Source organism: Scleropages formosus, chromosome 5, assembly GCF_900964775.1.
Source record: "Scleropages formosus chromosome 5, fSclFor1.1, whole genome shotgun sequence".
Lineage (NCBI taxonomy): Eukaryota > Metazoa > Chordata > Actinopteri > Osteoglossiformes > Osteoglossidae > Scleropages > Scleropages formosus.
In genome coordinates, this window is record NC_041810.1 from 35,238,266 (window position 1) to 35,254,623 (window position 16,358).

The 16,358-nt window shown below is 47.8% G+C and overlaps 1 protein-coding gene across 4 annotated transcripts; it reads left to right on the top strand.

The window, feature by feature from the left end:
* Positions 1 to 631: 631 nt before the first annotated feature.
* sco1 (synthesis of cytochrome C oxidase 1) lies at positions 632 to 3,959 on the top strand. 4 transcript variants are annotated; one of them, XM_029252324.1, is made up of 7 exons: positions 632 to 879; positions 1,050 to 1,160; positions 1,849 to 1,939; positions 2,498 to 2,695; positions 2,914 to 3,006; positions 3,224 to 3,339; positions 3,487 to 3,959. In XM_029252324.1, exons 1-7 carry the CDS (start codon positions 769 to 771, stop codon positions 3,613 to 3,615), a joined length of 849 nt encoding a protein of 282 aa, XP_029108157.1. In that variant the 5' UTR covers positions 632 to 768; the 3' UTR covers positions 3,616 to 3,959. The 4 variants fall into 4 exon arrangements, with proteins under 4 accessions (XP_029108157.1, XP_029108158.1, XP_018589866.1 ...); XM_029252325.1 differs by lacking the exon at positions 632 to 879 and having other exon boundaries at positions 1,123 to 1,165; XM_018734350.2 differs by lacking the exons at positions 632 to 879; positions 1,050 to 1,160 and adding an exon at positions 1,194 to 1,313.
* The last annotated feature ends 12,399 nt before the right edge of the window (positions 3,960 to 16,358 follow it).

A 16,358-nucleotide genomic window follows, 5' to 3' on the forward strand; every position in this document is an offset into this window, starting at 1 on the left:
TTGTCTGAAAACTACATTTTCATACAAGAAACAGTATTTCAACCCACTCAAAACAGGGTCAGTCTTTTATCTGATGGACAGGCAACATGATGGAGTTCAGTGGAGTTTAGGCACGGCCACATTCTTTAATCTAGACCTTATTATAAACTATTTCTTATTGATTTACAATTTGTCATTTCTCTCCAGAAAATCTCTAACAAGAAAGCTATTAGAATGTCTCAAAATATTTTTTTAAAAAAATTGTAAACGCTTCCCTTGTTTGCTCTTTTACTGATTGATTCATATTATCTGTATGTGGCCTTGGCCGCCTGTTTCGCACTTTGTTTATATCGTTGTTTATCCTTTTCGTATTTAAAATTCTAAAAAGGCATGGCGTCTCCTTTATTTATTAGAACAACAGGAGGAAATAAAAGAAAAACAAACGATTCAATATGCTTTAACACTTCCTCCAGGTTATTACAGTTACTACCGGAGGAACTGAAAACTCCACTCGAACGTGTTTATTCGAACGGAGAGAAAAATGTTTATTGTTATTCGATATTCGCTCCAGAGAACGACGCAGAACCGCCGAAGTCCGGGGGGGCTGTCACGTGGGGCACATAGGATCACGTGGGACAGCGGGGGCCACCCGGTGAACAAATGACGTTCATGAGTGCGCAAGCGCGGAACTGTTCTTTTCGTTTTTCTTTTTAAACTTCCGCGGTCACCGCGTTTTGGTTTTTGTGTACACAGTCGAAACTACTGGATCGTATTATTCTGCTCTTGAAAATGAATGCTGTGTGCAGGTTTAACAGCAGTGCTCTAACAAGATACCGCCTGTGTTTTTGTGGACACTTCTCCGCCGCCGGATCGCACGTGCCGGTGACAGTACAGTGCGCGGTACGCCGGTATAGTACAGTAGTAGTGACACTGACACTGACTCTGACTGAGCTCCAAGGACGTAGGCCAGTCGTTGGGCTCGTGGCTCACAGTTCTTTGAAACATCATCATGTGTTCGTCTCTTGCTCAGCAATATGAATAACGGATTGATGTGTCGTCATTGGCTGCAGGTGAAGTCCGTGTCGCATTGGCCCCGCGGAGCCGTGGCGTGTAGCTTGCGCATGTCATCGGGCGCATCGCGTCCCCCGCCGTCTTCAAGCCGGAACCGGAGCTCGGCCGGGGTGCGGTAAGGCGCGCGCGTGCGCGCGCTCGCTCGCGGGGAAGGAAGCGGGGTGGCGTCGTCCAACGCTGACTTTACTGTAGTAAAGTGTTGCTTCAGTATGGTCTAGCAAGATTGTGCCGGTTTTGAGTAAGGAATAACTTTTATAATAAAGGTAGCAGGTTCGATTCCCATCTCCGTAGTGCCCTTGACTGACTCAGTTGAGCAAGGGTACTTCCCTAATTGCCCCAGTAATTAAAACGACCCAGCTGTGTGAGTGGCTAAATAGTAACTGTACACTTAACACTGTGTAAATTGCTTTGGAGCAAAAAAAGCATCAGCTAAATGAATGCAAGATTTAATTACAATGTATTCCAGTCCAGGTGCTTTGATTTTTGGTAGTTTGTGTGTTTCTAAAATCTTTATTAATATAGTTGTTAGATATTTCATACTGTTTTCAGGAAGAAAATTATGGAAGCAAAATGTAACATCAGTTTTCAGTATTATACATATGTTTAGTTATTTGCCGCAATATTATGTATCATGTTTTTACATAAGTGCATGAACTCCCATGTACAGAGTTAAAGTCATACAGGTATTGTTGGTAAGAACCGGCTGCATAACACTCAAAGCAGATATGTCTCTAATGTTTGGGCTCCTGGGATCCTGCACGCTGTGTTATTATTGTCTTTTTTATGTGTCTTATTCAGCCGGTAACATGGAAGTCTTTGGCACTGACACTTGCCTTTGGTGGAGCCTTTCTTGCCGGGATGAAATATGTAAAGAAGGAAAAAGAAAAAAGTAAGCTGAAATGAAACTCACCTTTTATATTTCTTAGAGTTTGACGGAATGAATCTCCAGACAAAGGCCTTGTCACCCAAATGAACACGCAGTAAATACACTGGTTTTTACAAGCTCACCATGACAGAGCAAGTCATGTCATGAAATGGCCTCAAGTGTCACTGTTTTTTACGCCTGTATTGTGAGGAGGAATCAGATTCCGAATATTTCAACAATCATTTTTCATTTTCATCAAATTTCAATGACATCAAGTCAAGTGAAGTGGGTTTTTATTATAATTCCCCTGTGTAGCTTGTAAACAGTGGAACAAAATGTCATTTCTCCAGGATCATAATGCAACATCAATCATTTTATCACTTGAGACACCAACTTTTTATATTTTGTCCACTAAATTTTTTGCTGTAAGGATCAGTCTGCTAATCTTTTTCTTCACCCCCAGAAAAAGGCACTGCCAACCTTGATGACATTGTCCATGTCCTCTTTATTTCATGGTTAAAACGTTGCTTTTCATGTTGATTTACTTTTTGTAACTGCTTTTTTGTTCATTGTTGGCTGTAGAACTCGAGCAGGAGAGGACTAGGTCCCTGGGGAAGCCAGCCCTGGGCGGCCCATTTTCGCTTGTCGATCACCACAATCACCCCAGGAAAAGTGAAGATTTCCTAGGGCAGTGGCTGTTAATCTATTTTGGATTCACACACTGCCCAGACATTTGCCCTGAGGAACTGGAGAAAATGATAGAGGTTGTAAATGAAATAGGTAAGTGGTTTAATGGGGGAACAAACTGCACAGCACCTAGTAGTAAGTACAACTGTTTATATCAGATTAATAAATGGTACTGTATTTTACAATAGTCACATTTAAATTTCTTAACAGTCCATATTTATTTTTTATATGATACTTTGGTTACAGTGTAATGTGGTTATATGCAACTGTGTCTAAAATAAAATGATGATTAATACAAAAAAAATCTACAGATGGAATAAAGTCTTTACCAAGCCTCACACCCATCTTCATAACAATTGACCCTGAAAGGGACACTCCGGCTGCTGTAGCAGAGTATGTGAAGGGTAAGAGATTAAAATGTATTTGTCATATTTCTTGATTTATGGAAGTTGCTGTAGTAGTTACATTATCAGAACTCATTATGATGTAAATGGGGGATTTCTTTGTGATGTACATGGTTATTTACAAAATCAGAAAACCATCTTGATTTCAGTGGATTTCATGTTGAATTTGTGGAAACATGCAGGTTTGTCCAAGAAGTAATTTATGTTTACTGAGCAGAGTTCTCCCCGAAGCTGATTGGTTTAACTGGATCCAAGGCTGAGATAGAGGAGGTCTCCCGGGCCTATCGAGTCTACTACAGTCAAGGTCCCAAAGATGAGGATAATGATTACATTGTAAGTTAAACCATGTAACTTTCACATGTCGATGGACCAATGGATACATTTATGTACTGTATGTTTATTCATTTTGAATAATTATATCAATACTTGGAAGCATGGCTAAATTTCCCTGACTTTTCTTATTTCTTCTTCTAATTCAAGGTAGACCACACAATAATCATGTACCTTATTGGGCCGGATGGAACATTTTTAGAATATTTCGGCCAGAACAAGAGAAGCGCCGAGATCTCAACTGCCATTGCAACATACATGAGAAAACAGAAACTGTAAAAATAGACAGTTTGCATTTTTCAGATTGATAATTATGTTTTCCCCCCATTTTACAGTTGAGCAATAATCTCTGCAAAGTTAATCAAAGGAATCTGTCATTTACTGTGCAGTTTTGACTAATTTAAAAGCATATCTCAAATGATTTCATGATTAAAGCTGTACTGGTGACTTCAAAGCTTGTTGGCATTACTGCTTCAAGAAGTAAGGCAGACTGCATGTATTTTTCTGACTTGTAATTTTCTCTTTTCTTTTACCATTATGTTTAGGTGGCTGTTATCTGATTACAGCTAAATCTGTTTCTTGTCATGCTGAGTTTATTTCTGCAAAAATAAAATTCAGTATTGCTCGTCAGGTAGAATTTTTGATTCTGTACAGGAGTATGCACTTCTGAACACAGGAACAGTGTGGGGACTATTGTCTTACTATCCATCTTACTATGGTGTAGTGTTGGATTTGTGCCATGTTGTCATGTTGAGTGTAGGAGACCAGGAGAGCAGGCTCAAATGCTGATGCTTAAGTCGCTTTATTTGTATCACACAAGGGTTGCAACCATAGAACAGAACAGAGAGCCATGGAAAATAGGTGAGGAGAACGTCTCTCAGTTGGAGGCTCCGCGCCCAGGTGCGTTGTAGTGGGTGTTTTCTGTTGCGTTTCAGGGGCTGTCACTGGGGGGGTCATGGTGATCGTCCGGCAGGAAGGAGTCTAGGAACGTCCGAACGGCATAGACCGGGTCCACCTCCACCGTAGCCAGTTGAGCTGGCGGGTTCGGCACGACCTCATCTGGGGCCCGGAGCGCAGAGGTTCTGCAGGGTTTGAGCAAAGAAACGTGAAAGGTGGGGTGGACCCACAAGTGGGGGTAACCGGAGCCTGTAGGAGATGGGCATGACCTGGTGAAGGACCTCAAAGGCACCGATGAAGTGGGACCTGAGCTTCCTGGATGGGAGGCACAATCTCAGGTCTTGGGTGGACAGCCACACTCTCTACCCCGGCTGGAAGGTGAGGGTGCACCGGTGGCAGTCTGCCTACTGCTTGTAGCAGTGGGTGCTCTGCTGGAGGTGAGTCTTGATGGCATGCCATGTCTCCCCGCTGGCCTGGTGTCAGGCGTTGACTGCAGGGATGTTGCTTGGGGCGGGGTACCAAGGACACAGAGCAGGCTGGTATCCTCAGATACATTGGACTGGTGACATACCTGTTGAGGAGTGAGTCAAGATGTTATGTGCGTACTCAGCCCAGGGTAGGTACCGTGCCCACCAGTGCTGTTGTTGAGTGCAGCAGCTGCGGTGGAAGCAGCTGATATCCTGCTGTAGCCACTCCACCTTCCCGTTGGACTGGGTTTGGTAACCAGAGATGAGGCTCACCGAGACCCCCAGCTTATTCCAGAATGCCCTCCACACTCGCAAGGTGAATTGGGGCCCGTGGTCTGAGAGAATGTCCTCAGGCAGGCGATATAGGCGAAAGACCTGTTGGAACAGTGCCTCACCCGTCTCCAGGGCCGTGGGCAACTGTGGCGGGGGATCAGTCGGGAAGCTTTGGAAAAATCGGCCAATCAAGGTTAGTATCACAGTCTTACCATCCGAAGGGGGGAGGTCTACCAGGAAGTCCACTGCTACATGGGACCAAGGCCACGAGGGCACTGGCAGTGGTTCTAACGGGCCAGCAGGTCTCTGTGTCGGGGTTCTGGCTTGGCAACAGACTGTGTAGGCCTCCACGTACTCCCGGACATCTTCCTGCATGGAGGACCAGCAGAACTTCCCTTGGAGGAGGGACATTGTTTGGTGCATGCTGGGGTGGCCAGCGGTGGGAGAGTCATGGGCTCACTGCGAGAGTGCTGGTCGCATTTTCGCGGGCACATCTTCCTTAACTTCTGGTGCCTCAGGTGGATTGGGTTCGTCTCCCTGTGCATTCTGGAAATCCTGAAAGAAGTGCCAGCATACCGGGGCTACAACACAGTTCTCTGATAGGATCGGTTCAGAGGTTTTGGTCGGCGTGTCACCGGCATGCAGCTGTGACAGGGTGTCGGCCTTCGTGGTCTTAGAGCCCAGCTGACATGAAACAGTGAAATGAAATCAAATCTGGTGAAGAACAGGGCCCATCATGCCTGGCATGGGTTTGATCAACGTGCTTTCTGGAGATACTACTTAAAAGGGCTGAAAGCGAGCTTCGAACCTCCACGTCACCAGCCTCCGCAGGTTTCTTTTTTGTGGGGAACAAGAATGGGGGCTGTAATGGTGCGATACCCACCTTCCCTGCCTTCAATTATGGCAGCGTTGGAATGAGTGCAGGGTGCAAAAAATTTTCCCGAATTTGGACCTTCGGAGTGCATACAACCTAATCCGGATCACGGAAGGGGATGAGTGGAAGACTGCTTTTAGCACCACGGTGCGGGGGAAGGAACGCTGCCCAGGCTTTAATGAATACCTCACTTAGGTCTTGATATTCAAAAAGAATCACCACTGCTGGTATGTCTGTGGCAGTTTCAACAGAGGTGACCCGACAGGGAAGCAACAAGCAAGAATGTTCGCATTGTGGTTCCCAGGAAACCAGGTCCTCGCTACTTCAATGGAACACTGGGTCATATAGGGCTAACCATGTGAAACTCAAAATGATTGATGTGTCCGGTGAGGTGACCAGGTAAAACACGAGCTCTTCATGGTGGCAAGCCCCAACTGACAAGTGTAACAATTCTGTACACGAGTCCACTAGTCTGGTTTCTATTAGCTGGGCATCAAGGCTAACAACCCACAAGTTTACATCACAAGCTCGCCTGGGTACGCTGTGTGAGCCAGCAAAGCTGGCGTCCATAAAACAACTTGCGGCAGGGGAATCTATCAACGTGTGCTTCTCTACACGGTTCCCCGCCCACTCCAGAGTCACGGACACGGTTAGTTGCGGTTTACTAACGTTGGGTTCTGGGTTAGTCTTAGGTGGTGGCGGGTGAGTCGGGCAGATCACGCAGAAATGGCTGGAGATTCCGGAGTACAGACGCAGGCAGTCGCGGAGGTGGCGCTGTCTCTCGTCGGGGTCCATCAAGCCTCGGCCAATCTGCATCGATTCAGGAGCCTGCTCGGCGGGGCAGTGTTCTGGCAGGGGCATCCACAGGTGAGAGGTTCTCTCTCAGGCGAGGTTGTCGATGGTTACTGCTGTCTCCACAACGCCGTTGAAGGTCTAGTCTTCCCCCAAGTAGGAGAGCTCCACCTGGATCTGGGGGTGGAGCCCATTCCAGAAGTTGGTTAAGAGGGAGGTGGAGTTCCACTCGCTCTGTTTGGCCAGGGTCCAGAATTCCAGGGAATATTTGGCCACCAAGCAGTTACCCTGTCGGGTCTTTATCAGGTGATCACTGGCAGCTTGAGCAGAGAGTGCATGGTCAAACATTCCCTGGAAGTGTCTCTTGAAAGCCTCGTAGGTGGAGGGGGTGCAGGTCTTCCACCCTTCCACGGCCCAGTACCGCACAGGGCCCGTGAGGAAGGAGATCACGTAGGCGATCTTGGTTTTGTCCGCTTCATAGCTTCATGGAGTTAGTGAACACAAGCTCACGTGGTCATGGTGGTCTCCTGGCAGGCAGTTGTTAGGCATGCAGTCATCGGGCACACGGTTGTCAGGGTTTCTCAGGGTCAAGGATCCCAAGAGTGCCAGTAACACGTACCATTTAGCATTAGGGTTAGAAAGTCATAGTTATGCCATCAGATCAGTGTCAACCAAATTTGAATTTGAAAGCACCCTTGGAAAGTTCAAATTTGAAAATTCAGGTTTCAAAGAAAATCTGGGTATAAAATTCAAGTGTCAAAAAATTTGTATTATGAAATGTTGATAAAAAAAAAAAAAAAAAAAAAAAAAATCAGAGTATAAAAATCAGATGTCAAAAGTCGGGTTGTGATTTTCAAATGGCCAAATTTGGATACTTGTATTCAAAGAGTCAAATGCTGGGCACTTCGAAGAAGACATCCAGGGTACTGAGGAAGCACAACTGAGCCCTAAATGTAATCAAATTCCCTCCTGGCTGTTGACTGTAATAGAAATGGCATGGCTCATTCAAACACTAACTTTTTGAGTATTCGAGTCATGGCTCAACAAAGCGGCATACTCTGACAGTCAAGTTCTCTAAGTATAGGGACCTGCCTGCAAAGTGGATTAGCTCCCTAACTACTTACCTATTAGAAACTGTAGTTTTAACCATTGTAAGAGAGAATGTGCGGATGTGTAGCATGTATTCACTGAGCACAATGAACGATATAAGTTTTCTGTGCTTGATGGTCTAGGTAAGCTCGCTAAGTTAGGTTTTAGACACAAGCTTAGTATGTAACTGTAGCAAAGAAGCGCAGGCACAGACGAGGAGAGTTCGTGAGAAGGGGAGGCTTTTATTCAGGGTCGTGCGGGGAAGCAGAGGGGGGGACGGGGGAATAGGGAACGGGTAGATCGTGGGGGAACCGTTTCCGTCATCGGCTCTTCAGTCTCTCTCTCTCTCTCTCTCTCTCTCTCTCTCTCTCTCTCTCTCTCTCTCTCTCTCTCTCTCTCTCTCTCTCATCCAAGGAAAGAAACAGAGGCGTTAACTAGCTTTAGCTGCTGCTGGCCCATCCATGGCTCCGCCCCCTCTTCAGACTATCTCGGCATGCTACAATAACTTTTCTTAATCATTTCTACTTGGGCTGAGAATATTACTCAGTCATTTCAGCTTTATGTTCACTGGATTGCAATAATAAAAAAAACTAACTTTCAAGCCTGTGCTAATGTGCTGGCATTAAAACACAAAAGTAGTTATTTTTGGTGGCTATAAAGTAAACAAATTTAAAACTAAACAAGGCCAAATCCAGTATGGCATTTCCCAATGCATGACTGCAAGAAATCTTTTAATTACACAAAGTTATTGTAATGCCCATGGATTCTGAGCACCTCAAAGCAGGTGAATAATGTTGGGAGGTTAACTTTAACCATTTCAAAAGTAAGCTCCCTTGGTGTGACCTCCCATACCATCCAGAACTGGCTTTTTACTATAGCATTTAATGCATATTTGTATATAAAAAAGCTTATTACAGCATGCATAAGCAACGTCTCAAGAAACCATTGTCACATACTGAACTGTGACAAGCATGCTGGCAGCAAAGATTCAGCAAGATGCTGGCAAAAACACCATGAATAAAATACTGAATCTTATTGCTGCTGTTGCCTGTTGACATGCATTTCATGTTGTGCTGTTACTCTTCGTTTTGGTCCATTACTGTATTTCACTCAACATAATGATTATCTATTTGAACCAGGTTGGGTGCCGGGAAGGCCTACCAGTATCCGTTGTCATTAACTATTAACATTTCTTTTATTAAAGTAATATGACAAGTACATACAGTTGGTTGTTAAAAGTAAACACATTGATTACAGTTTTAAAAAAATCATTTCTGTAGTCTCTTTGCTTACCATTCAGCAGTTTAACATCTTTCTTGTGCTGGTTAGCCTGTATTGCAAACCAGGAGGAGTGAACCACTCGAGGTATTTCTAGGTGGGAGTCCTTGGGCACGACTAACTGACAAGGTTGTTTTACTATGTAATGGCATAAATGTTTTTATAATTTGTAAGATAGGGATATTTATAACAGATGAATGTTTTGCATGGTTTGTATATTTTTGTATTTATGTTGTTGGGTGGTTGCGCATTGGGTTGGACCAGGTCCTGCTCTCTAGTGGGTCTGGGGTTTGAGTCCCGCTTGGGGTGCCTTGCGGCAGACTGGCGTCCTGTCCTGGGTGTGTCCCCTCCCCCTCCGGCCTTACGCCCTGTGTGGCCGGGTAGGCTCCGGTTCCCCGCGACCCTGTATGGGACAAGCGGTTCAGAAAGTGTGTGTGTGTGTGTGTGTGTGTGTGTGTGTGTGTGTTATTTTCGGGGAAAATGTATTTTGAAATGAATTGTTGAGACTTACGGTGTAGCCAGAAGGGCAGAGTTCATTCATTCATTCATTCATCTTCCTCCGCTATCCGGGACCGGGTCGCGGGGGCAGCAGTCCGAGCAGAGTCCTCCAGACTTCCCTCTCCCCGCACACCTCCTCCAGTTCCTCTGGGGGAACCCCAAGGCGTTCCCAGGCCAGCCGGGAGACATAGTCTCTCCAACGTGTCCTGGGTCTGCCCCGAGGCCTCCTCCCAGTGGGACAAGCCCGGAACACCTCCCCAGGGAGGCGTCCAGGAGGCATCCGGAACAGATGCCCGAGCCACCTCAACTGGCTCCTCTCGATGCGGAGGAGCAGCGGCTCTACTCCGAGCTCCTCCCGGGTGACTGAGCTCCTCACCCTATCCCTAAGGGTGCGCCCAGCCACTCTGCGGAGGAAACTCATTTCTGCCGCTTGTATCCGCGATCTCATTCTTTCGGTCATGATCCAGAGTTCATGACCATAGGTGAGGGTAGGAACGTAGATCGACTGGTAAATTGAGAGCTTCGCCTTACGACTCAGCTCCTTCTTCACCACAACAGACCGGTGCAATGACCGCATTACTACGGACGTCGCACCGATCCGTCCGTCAACCTGCCGCTTCATTTTTCCCTCACTCGTGAACAAGACCCTGAGATACTTAAACTCCTCCACTTGAGGGAACAACTCCCCCCAAACCCAGAGGGGGCAATCCACCTTTTTCCAACTGAGAACCATGGCCTCGGATTTGGAGGTGCTGATTCTCATCCCCGCCGCTTCGCACTCGGCTGCAAACCTCCCCAGTGCACGCTGCAAGTCTTGACTTGATGAAGCCAGCAGGACCACATCGTCCGCAAAAAGCAGAGACGAGATCTCGCGGCCACCAAAACAGACACCCTCCGTTCCCTGGCTGCGCCTAGAAATTCTGTCCATGAAGATAATGAACAGAATCGGTGACAAAGGGCAGCCCTGGCAGAGTCCAACATGCACCAGGAACAGGTCTGACTTACTGCCAGCAATGCGAACCAAGCTCCTGCTCCGGTCATACAGGGAACGAACAGCCCGTAACAGCGAGCCCCGAACCCCATAATCCCGAAGCACCTCCCACAGGATGCCACGAGGGACACGGTCAAATGCCTTCTCCAGGTCCACAAAACACATATGGACTGGTTGGGCAAACTCCCATGAACCCTCCAGCACCCTAGTGAGGGTATAGAGCTGGTCCAGTGTTCCACAGCCAGGGCGAAAACCGCATTGCTCCTACTGAATCCGAGGTTCGACTATCGGTCGGATTCTCCTTTCCAGTACCCTGGCATAGACTTTCCCAGGGAGGCTAAGGAGTGTGATCCCCCTGTAGTTGGAACACAATCTCCGGTGCCCCTTCTTAAAAAGAGGGACCACCACCCCGGTCTGCCAGTCCAGAGGCACCGTTCCCGAACTCCACGCGATGCTGCAGAGGCGTGTCAGCCAAGACAGCCCCACAACATCCAGAGACTTGAGAAACTCGGGGCAGATCTCATCCAGCCCCGGAGCCTTGCCACCGAGGAGTTTTTTGACTAACTCAGCAACTTCAGCCAGGGTAATGGACGAGTCCCCCTCCAAGTCCCCAGCCTCAGCTTCCTCTACGGAAGGCGTGTCGGAGGGATTGAGGAGATCCTCAAAGTACTCCTTCCACCGCCCGAGGACATCCTCAGCTGAGGTCAGCAGCGCACCACTTCCACTGTAAACAGTGTTTGTGGAACACCGCTTCCCCCCTCTGAGTCGCCGGACGGTTTGCCAGAATCTCTTTGAGGCCGACCGAAAGTCTTCCTCCATGGCCTCACCGAACTCCTCCCAGGCCCGAGTTTTTGCCGCGACGACTGCCAGAGCCGCGCTCCGTTTGGCCCATCGGTACCAGTCAGCTGCTTCAGGAGTCCCATGAGCCAGCCAGGCCCGATTGAACTCCTTCTTCAGCTTGACTGCATCCCTTACTTCCGGTGTCCACCACCATGTTCGGGGATTGCCGCCGCGACAGACGCCGGAGACCTTATGGCCGCAGCTCCGAACCGCCGCCCCGACAATGGAGGCATGGAACATAGTCCATTCAGACTCGATGTCCCCCACCTCCCTCGGGACCTGGTTGAAGCTCTGTCGGAGGTGGGAGTTGAAGACCTCTCTGACAGAGGCCTCCGCCAAACGTTCCCAACAGACCCTCACTATGCATTTGTGCCTGCCAGACTGTCCAGCTTTTTCCCCCGCCATCGAATCCAACTCACCACCAGGTGGTGATCAGTTGACAGCTCAGCCCCTCTCTTCACCCGAGTGTCCAAGACATATGGCCGAAGATCAGTAGAAACGACTACAAAGTCGATCATCGACCTCCGACCTAGGGTGTCCTGGTGCCAAGTGCACTGATGGACACCCTTATGCATGAACATGGTGTTCGTTATGGATAAACCGTGACTAGCACAGAAATCCAATAACAACTCACCGCTCGGGTTCAGATCAGGGAGGCCGTTCCTCCCAATCACGCCCCTCCAGGTATCACTGTCGCTACCCACGTGGGCGTTAAAGTACCCCAGTAGAACGACAGAGTCCCCAGTGGGAGCACTTTCCAGCACGCCCTCCAGGGACTCCAAGAAGGCCGGGTACTCTACACTGCCACTAGGCGCATAAGCACAAACGACAGCGAGAGACCGTTCCCTGACCCGAAGGCACAGGGAGATGATCCTCTCATTCACCGGGGTAGACTCCAACACATGGCGGCTAAACTGGGGGGCTATTAATAAGCCCACACCCGCCCGCTGCCTCTCACCCTGCGCAACGCCAGAATAGTGGAGAGTCCACCCTTGGTCGAGAAGAGTGGTTCCAGAACCCAAGCTGTGAGTGGAAGTGAGCCCGACTATATCTAGACGGTATCTCTCAACTTCCCGCACCAGCTCAGGCTCCTTCCCCGCCAGTGAGGTGACATTCCAAGTCCCAAAAACCAGAGTTGGCGCCCGAGGTTTGGGTCGGCCGGGCACTCGGCCCCGACCACCGCCCAAATCACAGTGCACCGGCCCCTTACGGTTTCTCCGGCAGGTGGTGAGCCCACCGAAGAGCGGCTCCACGTCATGGCTTTGGGCTGAGCCCGGCCAGGCCCCGTGGGCATAGACCTGGCCACCAGGCACTCGCATGCGAGCCCCCCCCGCCAGGCCTGGCTCCAGGGTGGGGCCCCAGTGACCCCATACCGGGCGGGGTTAACGAAAGCCTCGATTTTATTTTCTTCATAAGGGGTTTTTGAACCGCACTTTGTCTCGTCTGTCATCCAGGACCTGTTTGCCATGGGAGACCCTATCAGGGGCATATAGCCCCAGGCAACATAGCTCCTGGACCCATTCAGGCGCTCAAACCCCTCCACCACAGTAAGGTGGTGGTTCACGGAGGGGAAGGGCAGAGTTACTGGTATAAAAGGTTGTATTTGGTTACTAGTTAGAGGGAGACTCTGTATTGTTTGTTGGTGCAAGGGGTTTAAGCCCATGGCTTATAGCCCCCCCCCCCCCCCATTTTTAAAAAAAAAAAAAAAAAAACCCTCAATGTTTGTTTTTGTATCTGGCTTGGGTTAAAGTGTTTTATTATTATTGAAGCTCATCTTTTTAAGTAAAGAAAAATTTACATTTTTTGGACCAGCTACTTTGGTTCTCTCCTGCTGCCTCCATCCTTCATCCTTATCCTCACAGCCATCTTTTCTTGTCTTTCGTTAGTACAGGCCAAGTCCTGCACTCTTCTTTTTCTGAAAGTTTGGATTTCCCCTCAAGCTTTCAGGTGCAGAACTGATTTAAGGGTGGAAATATGACATACTGAATGACAATGATTATAAAGAAGTAAAAACTACAGGTAAAAAAGTCAGTCTGATCAAGATGAGGGGTAAACATACAAGCTTGATTCAACTAATTGAAATGTTCCTAAGTTCCCCCTGTGCTACTGCACCGTCTTACAGAATCATCCCAAATAATATCTTTTACATGATTTTATATAATAAAACACAATCCTGAATTCAAAGCCTGTAATTAATCTATTGATGAATTATAGTACTGTAATGACCCCGCGTTACTGTTTTAGGAGGAAGTGTGTGTTTAAATGTAAGTAGTTGCATTATGGGAAATAATGTTAAATGGTGTGTAACCGCTGGGCCCACTTCGGGGGGAAATGGTGGCTTGCCTGTGTCTGCCGCTGTGTTGGGAGAGCTTAGGGGCGCTAAGGCAGGCTAGTCATAAGCGCAGGTCCTGGAGGAAAAGGGGTTCTCGAACTGAGAGCATTATTTCCCTTGTGCTAGTGTTCGAATAAACAGTTTGTTATGAACGCTGCCTCCGCGTCCTTCTTCGCCCCATCCAAACCCATGGCGCTGCATGCCACAGTACATCAAAAATATGAATACGACTACCTTTCACCCCATCATATACTGGACAGGACTGATGAACAGATACTAAAAAATAGACAGTCATACATTGTCAAGAGTAAGATGTGAATACAAACACTTTGAAATATATCTTATATTTAAATATTGTTTAATTTTATTTACAGTTATGGCATGTAATCACTTCACACAAATAATGTAAGTACTGTACATTTCCTCCTTTTCTGCTCATTAACATCTCTCTTTACGTTGTCAGAGTTATTATCCACAGGTATGACTTAACATGACTTGACATGTTCTCTTAGGATATTAAGTGGTAGAATGTTCAACACTTCTGGCACACAGCTTTAAGCATGTGGCTGAATGTTTCAGAGGTGGGGGGTAATTGATTCGAAGTGGAGCTACTCTATATAAATAGTACCTTTATTAGCTGCTTTCAGGATCCTGCCTGTATTCCCAGAATCTTCTGGTGGCACAGCTGAAAGCCTCCGGCTCCCTCAACCTCCAAAAGTAAAGGGGAAATACTTTTGCAAAAAAATGTATGCACATAGGCCCTTCCCACTAGGGGTAAAGCAGAGGAGGGGGTGTATGTTTTATAATCAACAACTCATGGTGTGATCGGAGGAACATACACTCTATCAAGTCCTTTTGCCCCCCTGACCTGACCCCTCATGCTTCTGTGTCAGCCACACTGGCTATCATAGAAATTCACAGCAGTTATTATCACAGCTATGTACATCCCCCCATCAAGCCAACACAGACCAGGCACTCAAGGAACTCTATGGGAATATGAGCAAGCAGGAAACTGCACACCCTGAGGCCATATTCACTGGGGCAAGGGACTTCAACAAAGACAACCTCAGAGAACACACGCACGCACGCTGTCAGAACTGCTTGTCCCATACAAGGTCGTGGGGAACTGAAGCCTACCCAGCAACAGAGGGCGCAAGGCTGGAGGGGGAGGGGACACCAGTCCGCCGCAAGGCACCCCAAGCAGGACTCGAACCCCAGACCCACTAGAGAGCAGGACCCGGTCCAACCCACTGCGCCACAGCACCCCCACCTTAGAGAACAGTAACTCCAGGAGACCAGGTTTTGGACCACTGCTACTCTCCCTTCCGAGATGCCTACAGATCCCTCCTCCACCCAGCTGTTGGCAAATCAGACCACTCTTCCATCCTGCTCCTTCCCTTTTACAGGCAGAAGCTGAAACAGGAAGCCCCCTCCTTCAGAACGATTCAGTGCTGGTTGGACCAATCAGATTCCATCCTACAGGACTGTTTTGATCACGTAGACTGGGAGATGTTCCAGTCTGCCTCTGATGGCCACATTGAGGTTTACTAGCATAGGATTGACAAAATTACGGACTTTTAGGGAAAGAAACACTCCGCTGTGAACATCGGCACTGCATCTCTACTGGACAAGCTTGAAGCTTTTATGCTCGTTTCGAGGCAAACAACCCCGCCTCCACAAGGTCCTGCAGTTGATGCTGCAGAGGTCAGTACACTCTGTCTCTGTAGTGGACGTAACAAGATCCTTCTGACGCGTAAATATCCGCAAGCCCATGGGTCCGTACGGCATCCCAGGCCATGTCCTCAAAGCATGAGCGGGGCAATTAGTGAGATTTTTTACAGACATTAACCTCTCCCTCTCTGTCTGTAGTCCCCACATGTTTTACAATGTACACCGTTGTGCCTGTACTGAAGAAGTCTAAGGTAACCTGTATGAATGACTGGCACCCTGTTGTTCTGACCCCTATTATCAGCAAATGCTTTGAGAGGCTCATCAGAGACCACATCTGCTCTATGCTGCCCATCTCGCTTGACCCACTGCAGTTTGCTTATCATAACAACCGTTCCACTGATGATGCCATTGCCTTCACCCTACAGACCACTATCTCCCACCTGGACAAAAAGAACACATATGTGAGAATGCTGCTTGTGGACTACAGCTTGGCATTCAATACCACTGTGCCCTCCAAGCTTCACTTGAAACTCTGGGATCTGGTCCTGAACAGCTCCCTTTGTAGCTGGATCCTGGACTTTCTGTGAGGCAGATGCAGGGTGTCAAAACTGGCAGCAGCATCTAATCCCCACTGACCCTCAACACTGGAGCCCCACAGCGCTGTGTTGTCAGCCCTCTCCTATACTCCTTATACACCTGTGACTGTGTGGCCACACACAGCTTCAATGTTATTGTCAAATTTGCGGATGACACAAGGGTGGTAGGTCTGATCACGACAACGGGGAGACAAATTACACAGAAGAGGTGCGTACTCTGACACACTGGTTCCAGGAAAACAACCTCTCGCTCAGCTATTGTAGCGAGAGGTTATTGCTGTTGCACTACTCACTGTCATTGTTTTGTTTGTGCAGTATTTCTATTGTCTCTGTCTTTGTCCATAGCCTGTGGAGAAGCATTCAGGAAGAATTTCATCATACTGGTACATGGTACTTGTATCTATGACAATAAACTTGAACTCTT